Source organism: Oculina patagonica, chromosome 3 (genome assembly GCF_052425735.1).
Source record: "Oculina patagonica isolate OP01 chromosome 3, crgOcupat, whole genome shotgun sequence".
In the NCBI taxonomy this organism is placed as follows: Eukaryota; Metazoa; Cnidaria; class Anthozoa; order Scleractinia; family Oculinidae; genus Oculina; species Oculina patagonica.
Genome location: NC_135760.1, coordinates 29,258,128 through 29,283,347, shown reverse-complemented (window position 1 = coordinate 29,283,347; position 25,220 = coordinate 29,258,128). Strand labels below are relative to the sequence as shown.

Below are 25,220 nucleotides of genomic sequence, written 5' to 3'. Positions count from 1 at the left end.
TTAGTTCACGTGAACGGGTTAAAAGATTTGCCTTTCATCCATATTTGCGCTACAGCTCTTACCAGCTGAAGGGATAATTATTTGGCTTTCATTGACTGTGATGTTGCCTGACAAAAAATCCTGCAAGTCTTCTCCGTCTGGTTCATCTTCAAGTGTTGATTCGTCCTCTATAGGTTCCACTGAAGCCTCTTCCTTGAAATCTGCGTAATTAATGACTTCTTCTAATCCTGCTGGAGCACTCAACATCACTCTGAAAGGTCCTAACCGAAAAAATAACAAACAGAATAAAGAGATAAGTGAAAACAAAGTCGGGGTTGTTAGAATGTTGCGTCCCGCAGCGCTGGTATTAGAAGTTTTAAAAAACTTTAACTTTGTATTACTCCTGCCGAGTTAAACATAAACGTAAAGTCCATCATTCTCCCCAGAACCTTTCATTCTTTACTGCGCAAACAAGCGAGGTTGGCTATGTTTTTCCCCATCATTGCATGCTCTACAAACTCAAGAACAATGTGTAACATTTATGAAGCCGGGATAATTGACATTCGAGATAATGAATGTAAGGGTTGGTTTGCAACATTAACATGGGTTTACCGTCTATCGCTGCTTTAACTATCTTGTGCATAATGCCACCTGCTTGAGGACTACAGAGGATGTCACTCTCTCGAATATCCAGGTGTTTTGGTGATACAAAAACAAGCGACATGTCTTGTTGTTCATCCATTGTCACTGGACAGCTGTATATGATTGTGTTGTTTGGGTCAACAAGTTTAACATTCTTAGCAAGTTCTACGTTGTTCATTCGCTGATGGTCTGTGTAATCCACTTGAACCTGGCCACCAGGACAGCGCGTCTCATTCCATGCTCGGCATCCTCCATCTTCCTACCATGGTAATAAAAAGAATAACATGATGTTATTATACAAAAGTTAACTTGTTCAAAGAAAAGGGACGCAGTTCAAGTAAGTGTGCGATTCTGCTACATAAAACTGATCTTTTAAAAATCTATTTTAAAAATCGAAACAATGGTTGTTAATGTACTCTGAGAAGTAAGCCAAAATAAAATTAAAATCCATTGCAAAATCAATAATGTGTATGTATTCAAACGAAGTACAACTACAATTATTGTCGGGTCGGTAAATAGTCTTACAGTGATCTTGTAGCACTTGTCGAGGTCTTTGCACTTTTGGCAGGATTCTGTAGTTGCTCTCCCATCTTGGAAATTGCAATGTTTCTGTTTACAGTCCACTCTCTGAACAATGAAAACACGTCACCAGTGTTAAGTTTTTCCAAAGACAAACTGCCTAATAAAGAGGGTTCTGAAGGGGGAAGTGGTATAAATTCCATTTCCAGCCTAAATTTTGCCCGAATCCCATTTCCCAGTTTTATTGTTTATTTGCATGTGAGTCCCTGTCCCAGTAGCCTGCGTTGCAGACGCAAAACCCCGGTATAGTGCGTCTGCGAATTAGAGCACAAAAGCTTGTTCCGGCCCCCCGCGTGTTACCAGGGATTTCTATAATAACCTCTGATTGGCTTTTGAAAAGGGCCGTTCTTTCGTGCGCCGTAATTGGTTGAGTGGATCTCCTGAAACCATAGTTACGCGTTCGATGAATACCAGATACGGTAAAACGTTCTTGTCATATATTTGTGCCGTTCTGTATTGGAATTGCTCATCCAATCTATTTCGCTTTTCACTTGTTTAGAAAGGGCAGATATGCTGTCAGTTGTATTATTCGGAGGCGTTTAAAGTTGAGTAGAGCCATAAGACATTGGTCTGCACGGCTTTCCGTTTGTATATTTTTCCCGGATATTTTGACACCTCTGTTTTACATTTGTCATATGTAATTACTATCGCGGTTAGTCTTGGAACATTCATATTTGCAAGATATTTTTTGAGCTTTTGAAATATTCCCTCTGGTCCTAAATTTTTCGTGAAGATGTCGACTACTTGCATTCTGCATTTGTAATGCCGGGTCCGGCTGTTTATTGTGTTGCAAGGTGTGTTGCTTCTCATCACGGATGACGGACGTTCGTTGTGTGACATTCTTTCACCACAAGACAAATGTAGATTATTCAACATTTATACCATGACCTTTTTGCTTGTCAGTTGTGTATGCTTCTTGTCGTTATCGTTGTTTTCTTTTTTTTATGAGATAGTTCGAACCGGCTGCTTTTTTACCGCTTCAAACGCTAATTCTCACCGATCTGGTCCGATCTGCCGTGATCGCCGCCAAGTTTGTTTTGTATCTGCTCTTCGTCGAAAGCGTAACTATGGTTTCTCATGATGCACTCGACCAATTACGACGCACGAAAGAACGGCCCTATTCAAAAGCCAATCAGATGTTATTATAGAAATCCCTGGTAACACGCGGGGGGCCGGAACAAGCTTTTGTGCTCTAATTCGCAGACGCACTATACCGGGGTTTTGTTCGTCTGCAACGCAGGCTATGTCCCAGTGAACCAAATTCCTTTTTCCAAGTGAAAATTTGCCCAAATAACAGTTCCCATTTTACTCCCCTTTTAGGCCCTCCTAATTAACCTGCGATAATAACGTGCTAGATTTCTCTTTCGCAGTGATGACGAACACAGACTATCTTCCCGAGAGCATGAGTAAGTAAGAAAATTAAGAGCATGCATAAATGATATATTTTTGCAGATTTATTTAAAGTATATCTTCTAAACTTACGCACCTGAATATTATTTGAACAGTAATTTTCGTGTCCTACAGTGTAGCAGTGATAGAAAAACCAGTCAGGACAACTTATTTTGGGAGGTCCTTTAGCAAAGCCTCCAAAGCATGACTGTAAGCTGTCACACCATCCACAAAATGGGTCAGTCACACAATCTGCGCAGCTTTCATACTTTTCGCAGTATGAATATGTACAGCCACGACCCTTTAGCAAAAACACGGACAACAACTCTGTTAGTATTATTAATACTAGTAATACGTGACTCGCAGGGCCTCGCGAAGCTCCGGTTTTAACCGGTGATTTGTTATTGTTGCCTAGTAACAGGCATGGCCACGACACCCTCTTTCCCAGGGTCTACTCCGCTTTAAAGATGGCGGCTCTTTCTGGTTCGTAAAGAGGTATAAAGCGTTGGGAAGCGCAGGCTATTTTCAAAATCATCGACAAATTATTGGATAGTCGCATTTTGGACATTTATTTGAGGGCATTAAAAAAAAAAGAACGAACGGCAGGAGGATTCGAACCCTCCGCCCGCGCGCCTCTGATGGCCATGAAAGGTTTATAGCCTGAATAGGCGTTGAGGTAGTATTATGTGGAAATCAGTGTTATTTTAATCCGAAAAGAAAAACGATAAAAATGAAAGGCTCAGGATTCGAACCCACAAAAAAAAAAGAAAAAAAAAGGAAAAAAAAACCTTAGCCGGATTCGAACCCCCGCCCTCAGTCCCGAAGATCTGATTTCAAGTTCGACGCTCACACCATTAGGCCACTAGCGCGCGGCCGTGTGACGTCATTTCCGCCAGACACCAAGCTCACAAATATGACCGTAAACTCCACACGAGATTTCATCCCGCCTGAGCCCTTTGAGGGACAAAATTATACACCCCGCTACGCTCGGCCTTCGGCCTCGCTTCGCGAGGAATAAAAAACTCAATAATGAGGTAATTGATATTTTTGAATTTCTGCAGGAATAATTAGAAAGCAGAAAATACGCTGCTACGGAAACAAGTAGAAAGTACTGAGCATGTGATTGTATATATTCTACGAGAAGCATATTTGTGTTTTATTCAAACGATTATTTTAGCACAATATATTTCTTCCTGTTTTGCATATGACTAACAAGTTAGTTAAGACCCTAAGTAATGAGCTTGTAGTAATATATTTAGGCTACTTGCCAGATGCAACCAACACGTGTACATATTCTGAAACTTAATTTCTTTAGGATAGAGGTCGCAGTGAATGTTGATGACAGTGAAATGACTTTGTTAACTTACCAGGAATCCCGGGTAACACTTGCAGACATTCGGTCCTACACATTCACCACGTTCAGAGCAGTCATGCAAGTCAGGACAATGAAACTGAGAACAGTCCTCTCCAGTCCACCCCCGATAACAGTGACAGATAGCTCCTACACATTCGCCATTGTGATAACATGCGTTTGGACAGTGAATGACTGGAGGAAGATACGATAACAACTAGTACATCATGTGCTACCAGATCAGTGACATGCCAGTGTACTTAATCTATACGATTTCAATTTGTATTGAAAAGAGTACCATGGCAGGGCCGTAACTAGCAAGAGGTAAGACGTGGCACTTGCCTCGTCTAGATTTTTGCCCAAAATTAAAAGTAAAATATGTTTTGTTGGGAAAATAATCTCCAGTTGAACAAGATGTCTCTGAAAGAGTTTCAGGGCTTCTAGATTTCAAAATTTTCTGGAGAGCATGCCCCAAGAACTCCCAAGCATGATTTTTGCCTCGTCTATGGCAAAGGTCTGGTTATGGCCCTGCATGGTGTAAGAAAAGTTCCGAGTTCCTAGTAAATGGCCTAGCTCACAGCGAGTCTCACGTAGCTCAGTTGGTTAGAGCGCCCAACCGGTATCTGGGAGGCCATGGGTTCGATTCCCGTCGGGGACTCAGATTTTTTCTTTGTCCCACGCTCGTGTCATGTAGAATAATTTCTTCACAATTTATCACCGAGCTTAAAATCTACCATCTTTATTATTTACTACAAATTTGATGATTTCGACATTGCTGATCCTAGCAGTATGCAGGACGCGTGTCACATATCAACCTAGTAAATGGCCTAGCTCACAGCGAGTCTCACGTAGCTCAGTTGGTTAGAGCGCCCAACCGGTATCTGGGAGGCCATGGATTCGATTCCCGTCGGGGACTCAGATTTTTTTCTTTGTCCCACGCTCGTGTCATGTAGAATAATTTCTTCACTATAATCACTTAGTGATTAACCTACGTAATTGGTGATTTTGTTGGAGAAAAACGAGCCGCTGAGGCGCAAAAAGAGTGGGGATTTTAAAACGAATCGAATGTTTGATCGTTCGGTTTGAGTTTTTAACCATCAAGCTTGGATTCAATATAATGAGAGTAGAACATAAAATGGGAATCATATTACTGTACCTGGCCTTCTAACGCAAACAAATGGATTAAGTCGATCACAGGAAGATTCCTTTATTTCTTCTTCGATGTCTATTATAGAGCAGGTACTATTTTCTTGCAGCAATTCACCATCAGACTATAGTAGAAATTACAAGATAAAATGGGACAATTTTGAAAATTGCAAAGAAATAACTTGCGATGTAGATGAATGTCGTCGAGAGGGGTATAGTTTGTTCCAGTGGTAATTTAATGAAACGCTAATGCAGCACGTACCATTCCAATTGGATAATTCTTTGAGGTCCACAAAGACGGTACTTGCACTGTCGAACCAAACATAGATTCTTGCTTTCTTAAATCTTGCACGAGTTTTCTGTTCTCGGGTGTTGCCATTGAGATAATATATCCACCATAATTCTGAAAGCAATTTATTCAACAACAAATAATACGTTAAACATTTTAATATTGTTGAAGTTTTGCAAAAGTTTTCAGTGTCACCTGACAATATTGTTCAGCCTCTCCGTAAGGCAGCGAACCTCCCTTGTACAAGAAACACAGTTCGTCTTTCTTCATCCATTCAAGTGGACATGACACTGGAAGAAATGCGCGAAATTAAGGAATAAATTTAAAAGAAACAATACGAGTCATTACATGTGCAGTTCAGCAACTGAGTGATTTACAAACAACTGCGTGAGTTAAGCTCAAAATTCACCACCAAGCCTCGTTTACGCAAATTATTCGCAATTCGCCACATGCAGTTTTCACGTGGAAATTCTTTTCATCTGTGTTGCTTTGGAAATTCGTTCATGATAATATTTACAAGTTTGCGCTTTGAAAGCGAAGCTTGGTGGTGAAACTAGCCAGGTTGACGTAATCATGCATACGGGCTATTCTAAAGGGGTGTAAAGGATTTCAGATATATAAATTAGGTAACAGGGCCTATTTTCAACTCCATCTTAGACACCCAGCGTTTGTTCGGTACCCGTCGTTTAATCGAGACAATACGTTAAAGGAGAAAACAAGACCTACCAGAAAGTGTTCCCTGAGGTGGCAAATGGAGGATTGACTTGAAAAGTACAGTTAACGATAGTCGATAGTCTTTAGTCTTATCCCTAATGAGGGATGCGACTGAACTCTGTGCGCTTTCTCCCCACCAGTTTAAAGTAGCATTAACAGTCACAGCACTCCCTGTCAGTGTAGAACTTATCTGATAACGGTTATTCGGATTTTGGAAGACATTGTAGTGCATTTCCGATGCTCCATTAAGGAGAACAGTAACTCCATAGTTGACCCCCAAGCCACGATTCTTGTACAAGGTGTTGTTTACAAAGTGAAGTCGACTAACACTTGTTCCAAGAAAGTTAAATTCTACGACGTATAGTCCACTGTTGTTAAACAAGAAATTCCCTTGGAATGCCACCGTAACATCAGTGATATTACAGACACTGTCTCTGGCCATGTTAAGAGTGAAAAAGTTACTGGTAACGTTAACGTTTGACGTTTGTCCAGTTGTTCCTTCTAGCAACAAAGCCTTCCCTCTGTTTCGTTCAACTGTATTGCCATGAATATGACTGGCCATAGCTATAGATGTGTTCTCCATAGAGTCATCTTCTTTTTGCAGTTTAGCATATACACCTCCATTTCTGTTGTCAGCTAAGTAGCTATTAATAATCCGAAACAATTGATTCGTTGCGTTGAGGTGAATCGCTCCGAACATTTTGCCAAGTGTAGGGCTTAGCCCATTGTTTATTACCTTACAACGCTCTATTTGCACAAAGTGGGTTTTAGTCTCAGTTGACGTGAACCTAATCCCATGACCAAGGTTTCCGTTGAAAGTGCTTTCGATGAGCCTATGCGTAATGGTTTTAACTGAAAACCAAAAATATACTTTTATGTAGACAATTGCAAGTTAGTTTATACTTAACTACTTTACTTAGTTGGTGAGATTTTTGTGTCATGGCTTCGCTGCCGCAATTATGGGATTTATTACTCAAGGATAGCAATCTACGGTCTCGATACGGTCGAGATCATACTGTACTGGTCCAACCTAAAAAGACAAACCAATGTAAAAAATGTAAATGTTGCTTATAGTGGTCATACACTTAGCTCTCTTCGAGATGGCTGTAGCCAATACACATGATGTGTCGATCTCACGAAAAATATCAACTGTAAGATGGTGACAGTGATGTAATGTTATGTAGTCGGTAATGTCAGTCGATGTAATGTACGATCTGTAAAGTTATTAAAATGATAATAAATATATATATAAAATCAACTGTAAAAGACCATAATAAAAAATGCCCCCTTAAATGTGCCAACTAACTTCATTTTGGAATGAGCTGCCCTATGTTGAACAACAATAACTTACAGGGGCTACAGCTTTTAAATTGGACATCATCCAGTGCCACGTAGCGTCGGTTATAATACGACGTTGTCTTGTAGAAACCCAGAAATATAACCGAGTAATTTGCATAGGTCTGAGGAAGCCTTAACGTTTGCTTTTTCCAGCTGGTGACGGAATGATTTGTTGACCACAGTGGCGTGATTACACTACTATTCGTGCTGGTATTTACAGGGGATTCTTTGATAAGGACAGAAAGAGAGGCATATCCAGTCATCCACAGCCTGTAGTAGAAAACTAAGAAGCAAGTGTTGTTCTCTCGTAGAATAGGCGGACTCATCAGGGCCCCATAACCAGTACTATATACTCCACCGAGGCACATATAGTTCCCTATATGAAAAGCAATAGAAGAAATAATTTACTCGTATAACTCAAAGTATAAATAAGGCTTTGGCTCCGTCTAAAAAGCATCCCATCCCTACTCGCTTGTGGTTCTATAAGATACGTATTATCATCAAGAGCATATATCTGTCCTAATTTGAGAAAACAAGGCCCCCGGAACTGCCAGGGGCCAGCAACTTTTTTAGCCCTCTCCTCCCTCTCCCCCCCCCCCCCCCCCCTCTGTGGGTTTGAGAGAGCTCAGGGGCACCGCTAGGAAGCCTTCCCATGCCCGGTCACAGCTGAGCCCTCAGAGGCCTCCAGGCTACTGAGCCCAGCCCCCAAAAAACAAAAGCCGGAAGCAGTCCTGGCCACATTTTAAAGCAAACTCTTTTTGGGAAACAAGCCAAAGAGCTGACTTAAGCCAGCCCCCAGCCGGATTGCAATTCAACAGCTGACCCAGGGCTCCCTAGAGTTGTTAGGTCAGGTCCCGGGCTACCTACCCACGGCGTCGTTGGCGTTGCCCGCCCCCTTAAATTTTTCGGACTGCAATGGCTCAAGCACGGATCCCGGAGTCCACGTTTTGTCCAATCTAGACAGATATGCTTCACCATTAATATATGATTTACCTTCTGAAGACGAAAACGTGTGGTCACGGTTGGCCATATAATAGGAATAACGACCGCTAGTTATGAACCATTTTCTACTCAATGTAATGCCCTGTATAGTTGATTCAGGATAATCTCGCCATCCACAGGCATAATGTTCACGCTCAAATGTACAAGGAACATCTAAAGCAAATCAAAAATAAGTCAAAATAAATATAAATAAAGTGGATCATTGATTTTGTTGAAAGAAAAGTGCTCAGTACCGTGGAATGCCGATTATCAACCCTGGGTCTATACAGATTCGTAAGAATTTTTGAGTGGGTTAAGCTTGTAACTGGGGGAACTTTTGTTCGGAAGGGCTTAAAGAGCCATGAAAAAACTGTTTGGAAATGAGCTACAAGAAAGAACTTTAAGACTTCGTACAGTAACAGTTACAATAAGGCAAGTGCAGTTGCAGTGACTTAAACAGTGGAAGTAATGTTGGTTTGTTGTTTTTTTTTTTTCATTTTGCGTCTTGGCTAAGACTTATAAGACCTTAAGAAAACCCAAACCTCAATAGTTCATGTCAAAGGGAAGTATATATTATGCAAATGATTAGTTGTCTTACCTCTCATTCCGATGCGCTTCACATGCAAAAGTATTTTGCCATCGTAATTTCCAGTTAGATAAATTGTGGCGCGATTCCAAGGCAGAAGCACTCCCTGCTTTAACCGTTTTAGCTCATCCGTATAGTAGCTTCTTAGTATTTCCCTTCCAAATGGGTCATATATTTTCACATGCTGTGATTTCTGCAGAACTAGCAACTTAAAGGAAAGAGCCTCGTCTCTTCCCGCTTGGATAACTTTATGGCATCTCACTGACGGGTTTGAATATTCAATATGCGGCACGAGGAAGTAAAGGAACAGATAACCATTCGTGAAGTTGACTCTTGGTCCTGGAGCGCAAAGCATAATTTGTCCATATGAAAGGCTCTGTATGCTGTTCTCGTCCGGCTCATTAAAAGTAACTCCGTGTTTGTTGTTTATCAAGGAAACTCTATCAATAGTTACATTCCATTCTGTGCTTACGACTTCAATTCCATTTCCTCCTGTATTAATAAAGGCGCCTTTTCTTAAAGAAATATCTTTTTCTGGAAACAGCACTTTGAGACCACCAGCGGTACAATTTATAACGCTGACAGTGTTCATTTTTGGAACATACTGTATGGCTTCTATGGCCGCAACTTCTTTTCCGTATTTTTGTCCACAGTGCTCGATCTCTAAGTATTCCAGCCTTGACGCCGGGAGAACCGTGCTCCCAAATTCTCTAAGGAATCGTACATTACCCCAGGGCATTCCTCCTCTACAATTTAAAGTGACATGATAAGAGGAATTACAACTACGATGATGCAGTGAAGTCGGGCATTTGTTAACGTCTGTTTCATTTCCAAAGCAGTTTATGTCAAATGGCCACGCACTGGTACTGGATACTTGAAGAAGATTAGGGATGTTTTGTCTGATGGACGATGGTGATTGATAGCCAAGTTGTTCACATACCACTCTTGCGTTATTTATTCCCCATGCCCCTGACTCGTTAAAACACACAGGAGCCCAGGTTTCATTGTATAACATCTCGACACGTCCTAGCCAAGGATACTTGCCACCAGTCAAGCGAACTGACATTAAGTTTTGCCTTCGAGTTTTCTTCAAAAGTGAAAATTTTACAGGATGATTCACTGTTCCACGGACAAAGAGTGAGCCAAGAATCAACATGCTGACCCCAGGACCAAACTGCACCTCCACTCCAGGCTCGATCGTCATTAAAGCTTGTGGCAGAATAATAAGATCGGAGATGACTGTATACGGCGTGAAGCTACTTTTTAGTCTTAGATGGGATGAGATGCGTCCACCCAAATCAGTTTGATTTTGACGATGCACGAAAGTTCCGTTGTTGTCAATAAAAGGGATAAAAAGTACTGTCATAAGTTCGTGATTATCTTCCGCGTGAAAGGTCCTTTTTCTGATGTCGGCCTCGTTGTCATATCCCCAGTAATTTAATGTCATGTTCATTATACTTCTGTGGGAAGATGCAAGGATATTTACACAAATTTCTTTCGAAAAGCTGTGGCTGTTAAATCTGTTTTGGTGAATGGCGATCGTCTTATTTTCTGCCAGTCCTGAGATATTAACTTCGCATGCGAGGATCCTTGATGAGACCTCCGTATTGTCTATAAGCGAATTGTTTACGAAAGTCAAATTCTGCTTGACCATGCCAAGTTTCATCTCATAAACACACTGCAGAAGAACTATAAATAGTCCTTTGTTTGTCTTGAAGACGTTGCTAGCAATTGTGATTTCGTCATCCATTCTTCTAATTTCCACAACGCCTTTGTTTGAGCAGTTATTATTCATAAAGACGTTACTGGTAATGACCGTAGTTGGTGAGGGATTTGAGCCTTCAACATGAACTGATCGTCCACTGTTCCCCTCAAAGACGTTGTCGTGAACAATAATTTTCCTTGTCCTCCTCGCTTCCTCTGATATCTATAACACCTTTCTCTTGACAAAAGTTGAATGAAAACTGATTTTTTGTTACAAAGATTTCAGGCGAAAAGTAAAAGTTTCCTTTTGTGGATGTCATAAGAACAGAAGGCTCTGTATTGTTCTTAAAAACGTTTTCCTCGAATAACCATGGCGTAAGATGAGAGGATTGTAATATGTTTACCACCGGTCCACGGTTCTGAAGAAATGTACTGTTTTTGAATGAGACTAAAGAACGTCCTGGTGCAGTGTAATAATAATAATTATACCAGGTAATGGCAGTCGCTTCGTTCCATCCAAAAAAGGAACTGGTTACTAGAAGTTTGAGCTGTGCATAATTACCGCTTATGCGAATTGCATTTCTCTTTCCATGGATCATACTGCTGTTTTTTATGAGGAGCGTTCTCGGACCTTCTGGATCCACATCAAAGGCAGAAAAGGTCGAGTTTGAGATTATGGTGTTTTCTACGCTGATGTTACCGGAAAACGAGTTAATGATGATCCCATAGTTGTTTCCAAGGAATGAGCAGTTAAACACATTTAAGTTCAAGTTGGCATCACGTTTAATTTCCATCCGAAGGCCCGCATTTGTTGAGCCGCTCACAACTGAGTTCTGGATATCGACGTTTCTCAAATTGCTACCACGGAGATAAATCCCAGCATTATTTCTTTTGAAGTTACTTTGATATATAGCCAGACCGGTGGTTTCTAACTCTGTGATCTTGTTTGCTACCAAAGAATTATATTAGAAACAAATTAGTTATTGATGCTAATTAATGGCTAGGAAAACCTAACAGAAAAAAATCCTCAAAGGTATTCAAAAATAATAAAACCATGTTGTTATAAAGTAATTCTGTAGAGCTGCTAGGGAAATTCGGCCCAGAACTACTAAAAAGGCGAATAATTAAAGCGAACAAATTGTAAATTTGGGTATGCCTGTGTGTCAAGATATGTTTGGCCATGAAAACATCATGAACCGTAGCCTTTTTTCCCGAGGGTTGAATTAACAGAGAGTCTTTTTAGAATAAAATCCCTTTTTTTCTTAATTTTAAACTGATGAAAACAATCAAAAAGGGGGGGGGGGGTTGGTGACGATTGCATTGAACCCTTGTCCCGTATCCCCCTAAACATTAATATATAAAACTCACCTTTAACAAAATAAAGCATAAAATGCACCGTCAATTTGTATTTATAATATAATGTGCTTTTAAGAAGAACGGAGCTTGAGTTTGAAATCCACGTTGGACTGTTTATCCAGTTTAGCCTATGAATCTCCCAAGGATTACTTGATGTTGTGTTTGTTCCACTGTATACATGAAAAGTAAAACTGGAACTTCCCTCTTTAAAGAGTAATTGCATTCCAATTTTATATTCCGATGGGGCTTTAACAACATTCTCACAGGTACGGACGTTTTCAGCAGTTACAATTAAGTAGTACACCAAGCCAAAATCATTCAGGTAAGTGACGTTGTCAGAGCACGCATGGATATATTTCTTGGCACCCGGATCTGCCATTTTGATAAGATGTGCGTTAACAGTAGACTTCCAATAAGTATGATACGCGATTCCATGTCCCTTTGTTTTGCTTACGTCAGTTTTCGTCACATTTAGAAATGGAGATTCTAGCCGTATTCCATCTGACTCAGTATTCATTATTGCAGAGTTGATGATTTGAGAATTTTCATATGGATGTGTATACATTACTTGCAATCCAATGGACGCAGAATTATTCACTAAGACTCCGCTGATGTTATGACTAGCAAGGTCTACCCTAAGGGCAATACCAGGGATTTGAAGATCGTCTCTGTAAGCAAATCCTGCGTAAATGATGTCAAGGTTCTCGATTACGCTTTGCTTTGCCGTCACAGCAAGGTGAACGCCAGCCCAGTAAGGACGTCTGCATTGAACATAAATTACTCTGTTTCGGCAATCCGATTGAGATAGCCAGTTTTCCCGATTGCAGTGCGTTATGTTGTCGTTGTCATTAGTATCACATCGAACATTGCGTAAAAATATTTTTTTTTTGCCACTGGCATAGCGAAAGCTGTAACTATATACTTCATATCCTAGTTGTCTACATACCGCCGTGTACAGGTACCGGGGCGTGTACTCGCATACAGACATCCAGGTGTTGTTAAACCATAATTCAAGTCTCCCATCCCACGGGCCAGGACCGTCAACCAACCTTATTTCATCCTGCAAGGGTTTCCTCGGGCCAAACTTCACCCTTTCAGCTTCTGAGCCTTTGATGATGACTTGACCTTGAACAATGAAGACGGCTTGCAATGGAAATTCGACAGTAACGTTTTCTTCAATAATAAGAGTCCCATTGGAAAGCACAACGATGTCACCTATGGCTTCGTAAGTTGCATAATTGTTGCGAACAGTTACTTTTTGGTCTAGTATTCCACCTATTTTATTTCTTTCAATAAAACAGAATGGTCTCTCGGCGTTATTAAATGCCCTGTTGCTGTGATTAAAGGAATCCAGAAATGGATGGTACCTGATCTGTGCTAGATCCACTCGATCCTCGAAGTCAAAGATTCTCTGTTTTATTCTGCATTCGTCACGTGAACCCCACCAGTTTGCTGTAGCGTTTATAGTACGTTCGTGATCTTGTATAAAAGTTGCGATTTCGTGAAGGAACAAAGGATTAACAAATAAATTGTCCTTAACGGTAAAGTTGCCTTCTTTTAAGGCTAGAACGGATTGCGTTTTGATACGTAGATATCTGTTAGAAAATGGCTTTACACCTTCGTTGTCCATAAAGGTGTTATTTCTTATAACAGCAAAACGTTTGTCAGGTAGGGAAGTGTAGTCAATAAAAATTACATGCTCTCCTTTATTCTTTGTGAATACGTTTGACAGGATCTTGACATTGACGGGAAAAGGACAGTTGCGGGAGGAAGCCACTTTCAACGCACTTCCAAGATTCTCTTCAAATACGTTATTCTCTAACAACCCATTTAGCTCATAGGTTTCAGGACCGAGGAGGAACAATCCATATTTGTGGTTTCCGCTAACTCTATTTCCAATGAATTGCAGTTGAACGTGCCTTCGACGTGCATAACTACTGTAGCTATAGCAACTGGATGAATAAATGTACATTCCTCCCAGAGTATTGTTGGCAATGGTGGAACTTACAACAGTAATTGAATAATTAGCAAAGCTCTTTTCAAAGCCGTTGTAAACAGAAATGATGATACCGTATTCACCGCTTTCTAAAACACTACAGTTCTGTAAATGAAACGACTCAAGACGGGCGTGATAAGAGTCATACAACTTTAACCCGTTCTTTTTGTTTCCTTCAATGAAACAGTCTTTTAATCTCAGCTGTCCTTCCTGGTAATTCAAGGATAGGCCATCTATGTTGTTGTTAATAGAAGACCAGGATTCGATGTTTATGTTACTTCTTCCCCATCTAAAAACAGCGCCACTGTTGTAGTTGTTTGAAGTGGCAATCCTGAAGAAGTCGACATTATCTGTCAGAAGGTAATCAGCCGATATTCCGTGAACTGAATTTCCCTCAAACGTGGAAAAAGTAACATGGAAATTGGCAGCTCTTAACTTCTCAAACAAAGCACCATTCTGCGAATTTTTTCGCGACGACACTTTTGAAAGCCAGACGTGGCATTCTTCAATAAAGTTTTGCAAATAGATTCCGTTTCTACCACCATTAAGTAAGTCTATGTTTGAAATGTTTAGAGTCGAGTTCACCTGGCTCGAGATGTGCACGCCTTCACCATTGTTCCTTTCAGCTTGGCAGTCGGTCATTAGGAGAGATATAGTTCCTTTTTCAAATACGATTCCTGTCCCATGATTTTCCGAGGCGTTTACATTTCTCAGTGCGACAAATCCAGACACCCTTTCTACGTGCACACCATGCTTTTTATTGTTTAGGAAGGTTGATGACAAAAGAGCCATGGAGCCATGTGTTCCATTCATTTGTATACCAACGTCACTTCCCGTCACCACTGTGTTGGAAATATGGATTTGGCCAATCACATCATAAAGAGTAATCCCAGATTTTGCGTTGTTGGAAAACCTGCCGTTTGATGCCATAAACAATACAGGCAAATCTGGAAAAGACGAGATTTAATAAAAATAGATTACTTTATTTAGAAAGGAATCCACATCAGTTCTTTCTTGTTTTCATGCAGGTCGGCCTCCATCCAGGTCGAATTGGAATTTGGAAATGTTGGTTTTCAGTTTTTTCTAAGAGGAGGAAAACCGGACAATGCCGGGAAACCCAGAGGAAAACCCTCGGAACAAGGACGAGAGTCAACAACAAACTCAACCCATATGACGAACGCGTGCCACACTGGTGGGAGGCAAACGCTCTTACCACTGCGACATCCCTGCTGATGAAAAAAACTTATGAAAGCCGTCAACAAGCCATGCCTTTTTAATCCAAATTCTAATATCAATGACAACAACGTTCCGCCGAGAAGCAGTTGGAAAACACCATACAAAAGTTCATCCAGATCAGTCAATAATTGCTTGCAGAGTAAGAGATAAAAAATCCCTTATTTGGTCGGAAAAGCCAATAAAACTTAAAAGTGAAGTAAAGTGGCCCACGCTGCCAGAAATTAACGGTCACTTAACAGGGATATCTCATTGTAATCACTGAAGGCCAAAAGTTTTACTTCAGCGCATAGTTTTTGGGATATATACAAACATAAAGCTAGCCAAAATTCGGCGCTGTGAACAGTTGTCGTTCCGCGCTAGCTGAACGCAGGCTGTGGGTAGGTAAATTTGGAATCCTGCATCTCATCCAAACGGAATCTATTCCCCGCATTCATAAATCGAATAAATACACAATTGCTTTATTTTGTCTAGAAATAAAAGTCATACCTTGATCTCTTAGTATGATAAACTCCAAGGTAGTTAATATTCTAGAATTGGCTTTGGAAAGGACAGAAACTTCTAAAACAGAAGAAGAAACTGTTTTTATTGTCTTTCCATTGTACTCATCAGTAATCCTACTGAGCACGGTTTTGTTTGCTGTACTTCCATCTGTAATGTTGAGCTCAAATTCACTTCCTCTAATCAATCGAAAATGCGCGGAGAATGTTCCTCCAGGTGGAGCACGGAAGATCTGTAATGCAAAACAACTCGTCAGAAATCTATTACACAACAAAACCGATGGATGCACCATAAATAACCCCCCCTCTCTTTCCTTCTTTCTTTTCTCTGTGTGCCCTCCCCGGCCACGCTTAAGTGAACTATTGCGGGAGTAAATTCAACACCAAGATCAATATCATTTTAGTCATTTTCGCCAAGCTATGCCATGCTGAAGAGGGGGGGGAAGGGGTGCCATGAGGAAGGGGAGGAAGGGGTGCCATGCTGAAGAGCCTTAAACAGGACGAACCACTCTTCAGGTAACTTGGCCGTGTGCATACGAGCAGGTTCTATTGAAACTAACAGCTAGTTAAACTGGTTTGGCTATAATAATAATAACAACTTTATTTAATGAGGGTTACACATTACAGTTGAAAACTGAAAACCTGTGGCCCTCCCCTAGAATAAAATTAATATACTACAAATATATTATCAATAAAAAAATGAGAAAGATAAAATAGAAAAAACTAGAAAAAAAAAAAGTAATTTGGGTGTGACAGTAAAAAAAAAAAATGGGAAAGCTATCTAGTCGGCAAACCTTCTAAATTTTTTAAAACATTGTGCTGTTCTGGCAAAGTTCCAACATTTAGTGGCTGAAACAAGAAAAGTTCTTCCACCTTCCGTTTCACGGTTATACCGAGGACAGCGTAAAGTAATATCACCATAGCGCGAGGTTCTGGTGGACATGTCATTGACACTTACAAGTCTTTCCTTAAATACTCTGGGCATTGTCCATTTAGGCATTTGTAAATTAAGCATAGCTTATTAACAGTGATTTCATCATAAAAGGGCAACCAGTCTAGTCTCTTAAATAAACTTACAGTACGTTCATCTCTTGTTTTAACGCCTAGGATAACACGGGCAGCCCTTTTCTGGAGACGAAAAATTCTTCTTATGTTACTTTTAGATGTTGAACTCCAGACTGCTCCGCCGTACAGAAATATAGGCTTAATAGTTGCATTGTAGAAGAGTATGCGCTCGTTTAGAGGAAGATAATGTCTGATTGACCTAAGAACACTAAACGCTTTGCTATTTCTTACATAAGTGATCGACATTTCTTGAAACTTAGGTCTTGATCAACATGGACTCCAAGAAGCTTGTGGCTTGTGGTATTGTCTAAGCTTCCCCGCTGCTGGTACAGACTTTCATCTTCGACACCGGTACTACCATCTTGTGCGTAGCCTCTCCCAGTTACAAACATAGACTTCTCTTCTCGTATTTTTTGAAACGGTTATTTCTATCCGTCCTCAACTCACGGGTGCTCTCACAGAGCCTGGAGCATAGACCAGAAGTATCAGTGTATGGCGAGGATGAGCTCAAATTGATATCCGAATATGTGGTTGGTTGTGACACTCCCTCGGAAAGATCGTTTATGAATACCAGGAAGAGTAGTGGAGAGAGTACGGATCCCTGTGGTACACCATGTGTGAGAGCCTGGGACGAACACTGTGCACTACCGCGGATGACCGTGCGCTGCCTGCGATTTTGAAGGAACGAGCGCATAAGGGCCAGGCTGCATTCATCCAGACCATAGATACGAAGCTTTTCAAACAGGATGTCGTGGTTAACAAGATCGAAAGCCTTTTGAAAGTCAGCCAGAACCAAGCCGTTAATGCGGTTGTCATCGAGATTGAACAGCATACGGTCGATGATGTTGATAAGAGCTGTCTCCGTTGAGTGGTGTTTCCTGAAGGCGGATTGCAGTTGATATAGAAGGTTGTTTTCCCTGAGAAAGGCATACAGAGAGTTGTGCAAGTGCCTTTCAAAGATTTTTGAGAGGACGGGAAGAACCGAAATGGGTCTGTAGTTATTCTTGTCAGTCTTGCTATTTCCTTTATGTAAGGGTATCACCTTGGCCTCTTTCCAAGCAGTTGGAAATGTTCCACTAGCAATGCAAGTGTTTATAAGTTTGGCAAGTGATGGTGCTATTGCAGGCGCTGCAATCTTCAGTAACCGAGCACTCACACCGTCCACGCCAGTTGCTTTACCTGACGGAATAGCCTCTATCAACCGGAGGGTCTGACTTGGGGTTATAGGAGGAAATGCTAACTTAGAAACAGGAACTTTGCGATCATTGACAAAAGCTCGCAGCATTGTTGGAGCAAACTGCCCCACAGTTTTGTCAGCGAGTTTCTCCGCTAAACTCGTGAAGTGCTTATTGATACCTCGGCTATTTCAGTTTCATCACTATTTGAATGGACCCGTTCTCCTCTAAAGCACACCCCCAGGGTTTTTCTGGCCAGATAGATCCTTGAGCACGGACCAGATCTTTTTTGAGTCTCCACGGTTTTCTCTGAAAGATTCATAGAGAAGTTTTCTTGCCTGTTCTGATAGCCTCCGTGACTTTGTTTTTTGTGCGCTTCAACAACCAATCATCGTGGGAGTTAGGCGTTTGGCTTTTTTGAGTAGACGGTCGCGTTCTTTCATCAATTTAGAATTCCGGGTGATAACCATTTTGGCTTTTATCGTACCTGACACGTTTTTGTTTACGGCACGTTTGCATTTACTCTTCGTTGAAGAGACAATACAAGCGTTTAAATGTCTCAATAGGCAAATCCCATGGGGTCTCCTCGAGTGTTTAATAAACTTTGCATGGTCATGTGAGGTGGGAACTTTTTCCTTTGTTTGTCTGGAGAACATGTTTGTACGGAACAGCAAACTGGAGGTGATCTGAAATGCAATTAGAAATTTGGATGCAGGGCTCAAACTGATGGGGCGTGTACAAAAAACTTGGAAATTTAGATTTTACCTTGCCAGGCGGTCATAATTTTTTTGGTGATCAAATAAGTCTCTTCAAGTTGTTTCCATATTCAACAGATAAGCACGCTCGATGTTATCGGCGAGTTTACGGTCATAGTCAGCCTTGACGCTCGGGGGACGATAAACCCCGGCCATGAGAAGAGGTCTTTTGGATTTAAACGGAAAGACTTCCAGCCAAAGGACTTCTAGATCAGGCTCCTCCAGGTCGGTACGATGCTTGATGTTAAGATCGGTGTTTGTATAAATTGCGATACCACCGCCCTTGCCAGTTTGTCGGTCCTTTCGATGTAAATCGAAGCCAGGAATATTATATAGTTGCTCTGGTGTATTACTTGAAAAAAACGTTTCGGTAATCACCAAAATGTCAAGGTTTTTCCGATTTTCCGGGCTTAGCAGGCGCATTTTGATCTCTTCGAACTTGGTCTTTGTTAGGTAGTTGACATTCCATTGTCCAAAACGAAGGCCTTTAGCGGGAAGTTTAAACGTTTATTACTGTCAGTGGTTGCCATAAAATCCCTTATCTGCAGAAAATAATTTTTAAATACCCAACTTTAGTGTTGCAGACCATTTATATTTTATCCAATAAACGTTTAGAACCCAACACTGAAATTTTAGCCACCTTTGCTGTATAAAAGTTAGCGGTATATATGTTTTTTTTTACTGTCGTACCTTACTGCAAGACGTTGCTCCAGATGCAGTCAGTACTAAAGGAAATGAAGCTTCTTCTGGAACGACTGAACAAACATCAACAACATGTACAATCTGCTTGTAAACGAGTCCATCTCCAAATAAGGTATTTTGAACGGTAACATTCTGTAACTCAACAGGCCCTCCGTAGCTTGTGATATTGATACCGACCAGCTTACACCTTGAGACTGTGGAGTCAACTATTTTAAGAGAACTTTCAAGTTTTTCAACCAGCAAACCAGAGCCACTGTCTTTGACAGTGACGTTGAACAAATCTGGTGGCTTCCCCACTGCCTTTATTGCTTCAAAAGCATTGGCAATATCGACATTTTCCAAGGACATGCTACTTTGGTCACTGGAGGAATTCGAAGGGGTAAAATAAATCCCTTTCCAGTATACCTTCTTTCTCAAGAAGGGAAGCAAGGTGTCGCACTCAATTCCAATGTCTTGATAATGTCCTATCAGATTCATGTAAATCAAAGAATTAGAACAACGAATTTTATGATACTTCGCTGGAATTTTAGTGTCAAAACGGTAATGCTCAAAATGTAACCTGTGTTCCTTCACTAACACACAGGATGTGCCCAGAACACCAAGGTAAAGATATGTAGTGGATTGTTAAAAGGAGAGAGAAAATTCTATTAGTTCCTAGCATTTTTTCAAGACACTAAGGCAGAACTTAAAGTTCGACTTTGTCAATTTCAGAACAAAACCTCATGCACAATAGCTTCAGTGCACTAGTATAGTAATTAATAAGAAAACTGGACTATTATTATTTTTTTAGGTTTCAATTGATGTAAATGTGTCTTCTGGCTTTTAACTTCAGTTTCGACACCATGCCTGATAGGGCCCCCTAATTACAACACCAATAGATCTCTAGTAAAGCGACTTATTGTGCCATTTTAAAGAGTAACGCTACATTTCTTTGCATGCTGTGTGTTTGCTGCGTATTGTCATTTACCATAAAAGAAATAATAAATTTGCATTTTTTACTAAAAAGGAAGGTGCCATTAGTTTCAACATGGTCAAAGGCCACTCTTGACCCTTCTAGTACCCAATCTGGGGCGCAAAATTTTTTTGTGGTTTTTTTTTTTTTTGGATAATAAATCGTGTTCTTAGTATTGGCATCTTTTACAATCGTTGTTATGGAATATTTAAAGATTTTGAAAAAACGGAAGTCGTATTTTTGTGTTTATATCAACTACATTTAAAGATGCTTTTTGTGATAAATCACTGCTTTTATCGCATTCCAGGTATTCTTTTTATTTAACACTCTCTATGCCTTCACATAACCTACCACATCCCGTGTTCCCAATACCAGCGTAGCTACAACGCCAAAGGCTATTTTCCTTTCCTGTGCAGTGAACATTCTTCATCCAGATGGAGCCCTTTCCAGGATGTCTATAATACCTCTTTGCTCCAAGAAAGCCAAGATGCCTACAAGCCACATCTGTATCTCTGTTATCCCAGTACCTGTCACATATAGTTCCCCACTGCCCGTTCCACTGAAGCTCCAATCGACCGTTGCTGTAAGACGTACCATCAACAAGCCTTATACCAGAACTGTAGACTTCGGTAGAGTTGGTGCTGTTGGTCCTGTTGCAAAAAGTGGTTTTGTTGCATGAAACTGCAGAGAAATTAATTCTCTGCGATGGTGTTCCTTTTGCATATAAAGATCCATGAACAAAAAGCCCCGCAGCTGCAATGAAAAACACTTCAGTGCCGGCTTCTACGGTAAGAGTTGCATTATGGGCAACAACCAAGTCACTCGTGACCAAGTATGGACCACCTGTACGAGTGAAAGTCTGGTTACTAATTACAGTGCCGTTAACTTCCTGAAAAGTTTTATTTTGTACACTGTCGCAGTTTCCATAAGTGAAATACAGGAGGAACAGAATCCACAGCTTCTTAAGCATCGTGGGTTTTGCCCTAAGCTGTCGCGACCTGGATTTTACATTTGTTCTTATAGGTGCCTGAAATCCAAAGTAAAAGCTGCGTGTTATAAATTGGCGTACGGCGAGCATGTTGATTTTAGGCACATAAGTTACAGGGACCGAGAGTTCGCCGTACGCTGTTGGGTTTGCGGGAGGGTTCCCTGAATAACTAATACGTACATTTTAGTTTGTTTAAATTAACAACCAGACTACGAGCCAGAGTTTTCCGTGAGCGAATAGTTGCAAGGCGCAAAATAGAATGCTTGCGGCCCTTGTCTAAAAACTAGGAAGTAACCGGTTTCTAGGCAGTCTGGTTGGTGCTTCTTCGGTTTTCGTATCAGAAAAGTAAAGTATTCAGTCATTCAGAGTATTTTAATATTTATTTTTTCGTCAAGGATTTTGCAATCGGCCATCAGCCTGAGCTTTATTTCGCGTTTATGTTTCTCCTCATTGCTTTGTATTAACAGTGGGAATCCAGATTTCTTGAACCCTCGATTTCTCGAACATCCCGATAACTTAAGTCGTTTCCCTTCCCTCAGTCCAATACTGCAATTTTACCCTGATTCCACAAACTCTCCGATTTCTTGAACTAATTTTGGTTTCCCTTAGAGGTTAGAGAAACCGGGTCTCCACTGTATCCCCAGTAGAATCCCGATTTCTCGAACCTTTAGGGGGAAAAGAAAATTGCTTCGAGAAATCGGAGGTAAAACTTCAGAGAAGTTCTATCCAAGGGAAACGAAAATACTCGAGAAATCGGAGGTAAAACTTCGAGAAGTTCTATCCAAGGGAAACGAAAATTGCTTCGAGTCGGAGGTAAAACTTCAGAGAAGTTCTTCAGGAAACGAAAATGCTTCGAGAATCGGAGGTAAAACTTCGGAAGTTCTTCCAGGGAAACGAAAAGCTTCGGAAATCGGAGGTAAAACTTCAGAGAAGTTCTATCCAAGGCAAACGAAAATTGCTTCGAGAAATCGGAGGTAAAACTTCAGAGAAGTTCTATCCAAGGGAAACGAAAATTGCTTCGAGAAATCAGGGAGTTTCGACAAATTGAGTGTTCGAGAAATTGGGATTCTAATGTATAAATAAAAATGATTGCCTCGAAGTGGACAGGAATGTGTCCGTTCAAATTTATTTTTGAGAGTTAGGCTGTAATTTCTTGAGATAACTGCTAGAAATCAGCATCTGTAGGCTGTAGGACTGTAGCGTAAAGTCGGGGAGTCAAAGGGTTAATCAGCGTTCCCAGTCAATACTATGGAAAATAAAAAGTTACTTTGACAACGAAACTAACCTTCCACCTTTAACAGAATCCCCATTTGTTGCTACTTTTCAAACAACCAATCTACAGTGGAATCCCTTTTTCTCGAACCTCCAAGACAAACGAAAATTGGTTCAAGAAATCAGAAGAAATCAGGGGTGAAATTGCAATATTCGACGGAGGGAAAGGAAACGACTTTTAGTTGAAGTTATCGGGATATTCGACAAATTAGGTTTGAGAAATCCGGATTTTACTGTACTTGTTTTTATTATGCCCGCGATTAATTTCCTAGAATTCACGAAGCTGTCATCTCAGAGGTACCTGAATCGGTTTCTGGGAATTCGATGTTTACGATCAAGAGTGTTTTCACTTTAAAGAATGCCGGCATCTTGCCAAAACCCATGATTAAGAAAACAACATGTTTAATCAACCGATGCAAACATTCGGATACAAATGTGTTTCACGTAGCTCAGTCTCTCTGCAGCTGTTTCGCTTGCACTAATAAATTGACTTACTTAAATTGACTGACCAGACTAAATAACCAAAAACTATGTTTACTCCTGGAAGAGGATCTAGGATCATTTTAAGGCTCTTTTAAGACAAATGCTTGAAAAAAGTTCGAACCATTCCTAGAAAGTATTATTAAATTTGCAACAAATGCCTTTCTACCGTGAAACAGAATCGAAAACCTGCTCATGTAGCTGAAACTCTTTCATTTACCCTAAAGCTAAGAATAGGTGGAAAGGGGAACATGTACGACTGGTACTGAATTCTGCGAAATATTGATTTGATTCACTTCACTGAGCAGTGAAAATGCAATGAGACGCACTGTTGGCCGAGTTGTGGCTTTTGCACCCTGCTCATGATATCTTTGCGAAACCAAACACGATAATGTTGCTAAAACGATCAGGGAAACAACCTCGACGTTTTGCTCTTGGAGCTCCTAGTCTACGTTTGCTTACTTTGGTATGGTGGATTCCTTGATGGAAGGGAACGCGTCAACACCGAAACCTCAGTGACCTAGGAGTTGATTTCTTTTCTTGAATTTCAGTGGAGCACGTAAAAACTCCAATTTCTTGAAAGTAATGAAGGATCGGGCATTAATACTCACAACAACTGCTCCTGCAAATGTGAATGGCACATGCGTGGTTACCAGTAACGTTCAACTTTGAAGCAAAACTTACAATCCGTAACGACCAAGGTATCTCTAAGAATCTGCGGGAAAGGTCACCCAAACTGATTAAATCCGTTCCTAAAGCATGTCGCTTTGATTGACAAATGTGATTATGCCGTGTGACAGTTACGGTATTGCTGTTTCTGAGAAAAAGCGCAAAACTGCTTGAAGAAGACAGATCGTCTTCGTTTAAATTTTCATAGCCTAAGAAATTTTTAACGCTGCGAAAATAGGACTATGAAGTCGATCGGTGGAGACTAACAGTCAAGGTTTTTTATTCCAAGAACTTTACATAGTCGGCTGCTTATCATTTGCGAGATTGACTGATATTTTCAGTGTTCATACAATCTGCTTGCTAATCTTATCTTATCTTTTTTTTTTTTTTTTTTTTTTTTTTTTTTTTTTTTTTTTTTTTCCCCCTTTCTTTCCCCGCCCCCCTTTTAAATTAACCCCCAAAAAAAAAATTTAAAAAAAAACCCTAAACAGTTTCAGGCCAAAAACATCTCTTTTTTAAGATACAGATAAATAAAAATCGCTTTAGGGGCCCGAAACGTTTTTGGGGCTTTCGAGAAACGGGCCCCATGTCACGAAACCGGCCTTAGAGCTTACAGACAACTTGCTCCTCCAGCGGGTGTTTACCAATTGGCCGAATAGACCAGTTGAAGTAACCGTTTCATAATAGCAAGTGTTTTTCTAAAAACAGCAAACCGACAAAAAGAGATGGGAGCGAGTGTTTAATGCCGGCCATGCTTTGATGAGAGACTGGAAACGAGAGAAATGAACAAATGGTGCAGAATTTCCCAACGGTTCGTACCAACCGGAATGAAAGGACAACATCAAAACGAAGTCCACAATTTTCCAACGGTTTTACAGAAAACTACTCTTCCTTTTGCTTTCCAAACAAATTTCCGAGATTTTTGTTTAAATGGTAAGCACCCAGTGGCGTTGATGAGGCCCTGTTAGGGTAAATTCCCAAACGTCACGGCGTTTAAACAGCCGATATAAAAGAAGTAAAATGGTGAATAGCGACAGGACTTTTATTGAAATAGCGACAGCAAAGGGAATGAATAAAATATGACAACTGCGGCGAATCTCTCGGTTTCTTCACGTTGACGTGTTATCTTGTTATAGGTTTAAAGCTTTAATTCTCTGAATTTTGAACAGCGATTCCTCTAGAACCTACACGGATATTGGGGGATGATTTATTGGCAGATTACCGTCTAAGGTTAAGTTAAAACTGCAGATAACGTGATTTTTGCACCAAATTAAATGATTATATAAGCTATATGTGATAAGAAGGAAATTCTCGAACTCAAGAAATCCTTGAAGTTATTGGCTTCTAAGAGAGTAAACAATGTAAAATGTAATCGTTGA

At 40.5% G+C, this 25,220-nt stretch overlaps 2 protein-coding genes across 4 annotated transcripts in view; both read right to left on the bottom strand.

Moving 5' to 3' along the window:
• LOC144647421 (uncharacterized) overlaps positions 1-10,921 on the bottom strand; it is a 38,398-nt gene extending 27,477 nt beyond the window's left edge. Inside the window, exons 1-12 of the mRNA XM_078507221.1 lie at positions 9,007-10,921; positions 8,421-8,582; positions 7,441-7,803; positions 6,102-6,941; positions 5,571-5,665; positions 5,349-5,489; positions 5,097-5,211; positions 3,957-4,135; positions 2,687-2,890; positions 1,147-1,248; positions 592-880; positions 63-260 (exon numbers count right to left, since the gene is read on the bottom strand). Of these exons, the coding sequence (XP_078363347.1) occupies positions 63-260; positions 592-880; positions 1,147-1,248; positions 2,687-2,890; positions 3,957-4,135; positions 5,097-5,211; positions 5,349-5,489; positions 5,571-5,665; positions 6,102-6,941; positions 7,441-7,803; positions 8,421-8,582; positions 9,007-10,789 (4,471 nt within the window). The 5' untranslated portion in view covers positions 10,790-10,921. The remainder of the gene's footprint in view (positions 1-62; positions 261-591; positions 881-1,146; positions 1,249-2,686; positions 2,891-3,956; positions 4,136-5,096; positions 5,212-5,348; positions 5,490-5,570; positions 5,666-6,101; positions 6,942-7,440; positions 7,804-8,420; positions 8,583-9,006) is intronic.
• Positions 10,866-24,183, bottom strand: LOC144647422 (protein bark beetle-like). 3 transcript variants are annotated; one of them, XM_078507224.1, is made up of 7 exons: positions 23,784-24,067; positions 22,706-22,783; positions 20,784-21,459; positions 19,469-19,944; positions 15,773-16,016; positions 12,067-14,997; positions 10,866-11,647 (listed from the first exon to the last, which is right to left on the bottom strand). In XM_078507224.1, exons 3-7 carry the CDS (start codon positions 21,400-21,402, stop codon positions 10,866-10,868), a joined length of 5,052 nt encoding a protein of 1,683 aa, XP_078363350.1. In that variant the 5' UTR covers positions 21,403-21,459; positions 22,706-22,783; positions 23,784-24,067. The 3 variants fall into 3 exon arrangements, with proteins under 3 accessions (XP_078363350.1, XP_078363348.1, XP_078363349.1); XM_078507222.1 differs by lacking the exon at positions 22,706-22,783 and having other exon boundaries at positions 23,635-24,183; XM_078507223.1 differs by lacking the exon at positions 22,706-22,783.
• Positions 24,184-25,220: the final 1,037 nt, after the last annotated feature.

Bases quoted from the DNA above. Each gene is read 5' to 3' on its own strand.
- LOC144647422 (XM_078507222.1), bottom strand. From the start codon at position 21,402: ATGCTTAAGAAGCTGTGGATTCTGTTCCTCCTGTATTTCACTTATGGA. The intron at 19,945-20,783 runs GTAGGTTATGTG...TGAATCTGATAG, and splicing joins TATTGGGAACACGGGATGTG to GACATTATCAAGACATTGGA. The intron at 14,998-15,772 runs GTATGACTTTTA...CGTCTTTTCCAG, and splicing joins TATCATACTAAGAGATCAAG to ATTTGCCTGTATTGTTTATG.